This window comes from Austrofundulus limnaeus, unplaced genomic scaffold, assembly GCF_001266775.1.
Source record: "Austrofundulus limnaeus strain Quisiro unplaced genomic scaffold, Austrofundulus_limnaeus-1.0 Scaffold0, whole genome shotgun sequence".
Lineage (NCBI taxonomy): Eukaryota > Metazoa > Chordata > Actinopteri > Cyprinodontiformes > Rivulidae > Austrofundulus > Austrofundulus limnaeus.
This window is the reverse complement of record NW_013952402.1, coordinates 2,360,134-2,365,605: the sequence shown is the minus strand read 5'-3', so window position 1 is coordinate 2,365,605 and position 5,472 is coordinate 2,360,134. Positions and strand designations below refer to the sequence as shown.

The following is a 5,472-nucleotide window of genomic DNA, read 5'->3' as shown; positions in this document are numbered from 1 at the left end:
TGTGTGTGTGTGTGTGTGTGTGTGTGTGTCTGCTTGTTGTAGCTTTAGTAAAGATAAGATAAACCTTTAAAATATCATAAGTATCTTGGACAGAGATTGATTAAACCCTCCAAAAACAATGACTGGGTACACATCAACACTGAATAAGTTAGTGTCAGCATTTATTTTATGTATACAGCCCAGGCCTGAGGCATAGGCGGTATAGGCAAATGCTAAAGATGCTGTTTACCTAGGGGGCTGCCACACATGAGGACAAATATATATATACACACAGACTTGATTTAGTCTGCAGAATAATTGCTGGTTATTTGAGTTGATGAGGGTAATTTGATCTCAGCTTGCTTTGACACTAGGTGACGAGATTTTATGGTTCAGATGATATTTTGTGATAAAAGTATAATATGATGCAGCTAAGACTTGATTTAAAATCTCAGATAAAGTTTAGATTAAAGTCTGGTTTATTTAAAAGGCTGATTTTATGTTTAATAATCAGAAGAATTCAGTAAAATGCTCTTTAAATGACCGGAAAAAGCCTCAGACCCCCCTAGAACTGCTTCAGTCCACAGCTGCTCGTTAACATGAACAGGTGTTCCTCTTTGCTGTCAGCACTCAGACATGGTAAATTTGACATCCTGGTTTTTAAAGATGAAACGATAATCTCAAAAACAAAATTATTTATTTTGATAAGTGATTGTGTGGAAACTGACAGTGAGATTTAGAAATTTGCTCAAGGGGCACCACCTGAAATCTTAAGGCGTCGACTTTTCTCTGTTCTGTTCCATTATGAATTTACAAGTGATTTAATCATGTTTAATCCACATTTCAGACAAAATTCCACTTTTGTCTGTATTGTTGTATTACAAGAAAAAATAAAATCTGAGGATTTTTGCATCCAGATTGGATTAAAACATGCATCAGGTTGGCATGGTCTCACTGGTGTGATGTGAACCCAGCACTGGTTGGCCCCCAGCTTGAAATCGTGCGACTGGCTCCAAAGTCCCTCCAGGATTTACAAATATTGCTTCCACATCGATGAAACGACAAAGCAGGATTACCTCTCGCAGCCCTGCTCGCACAGATCAACACATGGCTCCTTGTTGCTGTAAATATCAGCAGCGCGCATCTTGTTTTGCCTTTTTGTCACGAAAAGGATGCTGGGGAGAGAAAAGACGTCCACAGGACAACAGGTGTCTGAGCAGGAAGCACAGTTTTCAGCCTTTTTGTGTCAATAAAGTTCCCAGACAGGGTGTTTGAACAGGTCAAAATGTTTTATTTTTCTTTTATCATTATTTTTTTCCCTGTTTTTATTCGAGGCGCGTGTAATGAGCCTGGGAGCGAGTGACAAACGCACGAAAGGCACTTCTTTCATTTCACTTACTTATGGCGTGAAGTCGGAGTCTGGCTGCAACCATTTGCTCCGTCTCCGCGGGGGGGTCTGAGCTCTGCAGAGGGGGGTTTCTAGAAGGAGGGAGGCTTCGTTTACAGGAAGAACGCCTTACAAATAGAATGATTTTCAGGTATATTTAAAAAATAGATATAAACAACTTTAATTTCAACCGGAAAGCACACCAAATGTTAGTTTGCTTATTTTATTCCACCCCCCCTGGTTCTGGCACACCAGCAGAGCGGAGCAGAGTATCAATCTGATGCTGTCCACCGTTTCCAGGGTGAAAACCCTCCAAGGAAGCGTTCAAAAGCTGCTAATCCAAATAGTTGGTGAGAAAGAGAAGGAAAAAAAGACAAGAGAGAAAGAAGCGCAGGGGAAAATAAAAACGGGGACCTTTCAGAAGAAGAAGAAAAAAAACTCGAGTTGGATACAAAAATCCCCCCACAGGCAGGTGATCTTAAACGTGCTTCATTGTGACTGGTTTGAGTGATTGACGGTGTTTTGATCCCTGTGATCTGCGTACAGAGAATCAATCAGCACCGGTCGGCTCGGACAGCTCCGCGCTTCCTCCTCCTCCTCCTCCTCCTCTTCCTCCTCCTCCGCGGCTCTGCCTCTCCGTCCGCTCCGGCTGAGATGCTGCTCGGAGCCGCTCCGAACCGTCCGCTCGCTTCCGTTATTTTCCATCTGATCTACAGCCTTATTCATATTTATTTTATTATTTTTTTTATTTCCTTTCAAGCAGTTAAATGAGCAGCCGACGCTGTGTTCGCGGGTCCTGTGAAGTGGTCGTGTCACCGCTGGAATTAAAACGCTCTAACTGCCTCCTCCTCTTCCTCCTCTCCTTCCTCTTCCTCGCAGGAACGACTCTTGGGGCGCCTGGTCCACGAAAGGATGCAAAACGGTGCTCACAGATGCCTCCCATACGAAATGCTTGTGTGATCGCGTATCTACCTTCGCCATTTTGGCTCAGCAACCAAGAGGAATAGTAAGTAGGATATCGATTTGTTATTCAGTGTGGCTTTCATGGGCTAATGTAAAGGTGAAATCCTGCCTGTCTCTCTCTGTGTGTGTGTGTGTGTGTGTGTGTGCGTCCGGGCGCGCGCGCGCGTGTGTGGGAGAGCTGGTGAGGATGGAAATTAAATCTTTGCCATGCTAATCCCCTTAAATAGTAATTCAACTGTAAATGGAGCTTGTGTGTGTGTTTGTGTGTGTAGGGGTGGGGGTTTGCCATTTTGCTCATAGATTTCCATAGTCTACTGTATGTGCACAAGGGAGGGTGTGTGCACGCTRGTGCTTGTTTGTGTGTCATTTTTTTTAATTCACTTTTGGTCCGGTATAAACAAGGGGTGGGGGGATTGGTGCTGCTGAAATGTTACCATTTGATCTGCTGAGATGAGAACAAGCAGAAGGCTGTAATTTCCTGTGAAGATGAAGTAATTACAGCTCAAGCATGGGATCACTTTTGCTAGTGCAAAGCAGGAACACAAGAAGAAATATTGCATTCCTCTGCTGCAGGCCGGAAGCATTCAGTAGAGGAATGCACTGCAAAAACTGTCCATCTTACCAAGTTTTAAAATCTTATATCCAGCCAAAAAGTCTTTTTTATCTTGTTTTGAGACTGATTTACTAAACAAGAACTGACTGTAAGAATAATAATCTTGTTTTCAGAATGTGTAAGATTATTTGTCTTGTTAGCCTGAAAATTTGACTCAAATTAAGCCAAAAAATGTCTGCCAATGCAATGAAGTTAGAAAATTTTATTTGATATGATTCTTGAAATAAGAAAAAATTGAGTCAAATTAAGTATTTCAAGAATCTTACCAAGTAAAATTTTCTTACTTCATTGGCAGAAATTTTTGACTTAATTTGAGTTAAATTTTCAGGCTAACAAGACAAATAATCTTACACATTCTGATATTCTTACACAATAAGTTCTTGTTTAGTAAATCAGTCTCAAAACAAGATCAAAAATACTTTTTGGCTGGATATAAGATTTTAAAACTTGGTAAGATGGACAGTTTTTGCGGTGTGGCGGGCATTAGTTTGCCATGAAAAAAAAAGCTTTCTTTAAAATTAAATATAACCTAATTGTGTTTTCAATTCTGCAGTCCTGTTTCTACTCATTAGCTTTATGGTTTTAGTAATCTCTAGCGCCAATGGATGGAAAGTTCTTTTGCATCCATCTAAACATCCTCCAAGCCCACGCACCTCAAACCTCACAGTTAATTAAGGAGCCCACTGTGGATTATTCAGATGTGTGGTGGTTGTTTTGACTGCTTCTCTCTCCCGGCAGTAATAAAGATTTAGTGTCCTTTAGAGAACTCCATCCGGCCTCCCACTGACTGCTTCGTCTCACTCCGTCTTCTCCACAGACCATGGACTACTCAGGGGTCCCATCTGTGACATTGATAGTTGGCTGTGGTTTGTCTTGCCTCGCCCTGATCACACTGGCTGTGATCTACGCTGTGCTATGGAGGTAAATGTAACACTCGTGTGTTTCAGCCACGTGATGGTGGAGCGTCGTTGGTGCTACAATGCTAATACAGCTAATCGCGATGAAGTGAAAACGTTCAGCGTTTTGGAGAGAAAGGATGCGCTGATCCAATCGCTTTTGTTTCTTTCAGATATATTCGCTCTGAAAGATCCATCATCCTGCTGAACTTCTGCTTATCTATAGTTTGCTCCAACATATTGATCCTCGTTGGACAAACACAGACTCACAATGTGGTAAGTGTTGCTTCTAAATATACACAGAGTGTTAAAAACCCCACGGTTGTTGAATTTAACATGAATCAGGAACAATGAGACACCAATGATTTAACATACTCACCATTGTGAGCGTTCTTTGTGATCTTTTGTTAGTTTTCAATATGTRTCTCTACATGACTTTTGAAAAGATAACAGCTCAGTCGTACCTTTCTTATCATTTTGAGAAATGTCAAATTCACTCTTTTTTTCAAAGGTCATTGTTACGTTTGCTACATTTCTTTAAAAAAGGAGAAAAGAAAGGAGTCAAATCGTGTGAACATTACCATTATTGGGAGCGAATGTTAGCTTTTTTTTTTTTTGGTCCGTAAAAAAATACACACTGGGGAATAATGGTTTTGTTGCTATAGAGAAGTTAGCCAATATAATATTTTGTCTAATATATCTAATATCTATCTAATATAAAGGTAAATAACACTAAATGGAGCCTGGTCAATGTAAGACTTTCAGAATCAGCAGCTGGAAGTTATCTGGCCTAGATTTTATTATATGACTATTGTGTGTCACTGAAATGGCCTCAAACCATCCTGGGGTTATGTGGGGCACATTTTTTACTCAAATGTTAATGAATATTAGCCTATAAGTCACTCCAAGATTCAAAGGGAAAACTGCTATATTGTTAGAAAACCAGGACTTTATCCAGTAAAAGTTTGTCAATTCCTGCCACCGGTTTTGTAACGGAGCAGTAAACAAGTGGCTAATGTAAATGATTGTTTGGCAAAAGGTAGTTTGGATGAACAAACTGCTCACACAGATGCCCTTCTCAGTCATTTGGCAGCTCTACAGAAAGACACATTGTTCAGTTACAAACATTTTATTGTGTAACCGTTCACTCAGTTTGTCTTTACCACTTACACAAGACACTTAAATCCACAACTTGTTATTTTTCTAATTTGTTCCTGATATATTTTCTCTCCTTTTTAATATGTTAGTCATTGCGCTGATGCTATATTGCCTTATGTGTATTAGCTCGGTGCTAGCGCGACAAACAAACAAGCTAAACTGAGGTCCTCCATCCATACTTTCAGTTGCAGGTTTTGCGTTCCCCTCTCTGTCATGTGGATGGAGGACCTCAGTGATGAGAGAATGTGTAGCGCTGAGCTAATACATATATGGTGATAGCGTTGGTGCTAAAGCTAAAGCTAACAGGCTAAGCTGAGGTTCTTCTTCCATGAAGCAGCTCTGTTGTTCTCCATCCATATTTTCAGTTACAGGCTGAGTCGTTTCTACCTTCTCCTCTCTGTCAACGCTCTCTGGTTTCATTTAAAAGCATCAATCGTCAGATATTGTCCAAGATTAACCTTCAGGGTGGATATAGC

At 40.6% G+C, this 5,472-nt stretch overlaps 1 protein-coding gene across 1 annotated transcript in view; it reads left to right on the top strand.

Moving 5' to 3' along the window:
• Positions 1 to 5,472, top strand: part of adgrb3 (adhesion G protein-coupled receptor B3) — a gene marked incomplete in the record, with an annotated part of 135,320 nt that overhangs the window by 108,366 nt on the left and 21,482 nt on the right. The window contains 5 exon segments of the mRNA XM_014002695.1: positions 954 to 1,102; positions 1,580 to 1,834; positions 2,246 to 2,372; positions 3,760 to 3,863; positions 4,012 to 4,114. Of these exon segments, the coding sequence (XP_013858149.1) occupies positions 954 to 1,102; positions 1,580 to 1,834; positions 2,246 to 2,372; positions 3,760 to 3,863; positions 4,012 to 4,114 (738 nt within the window).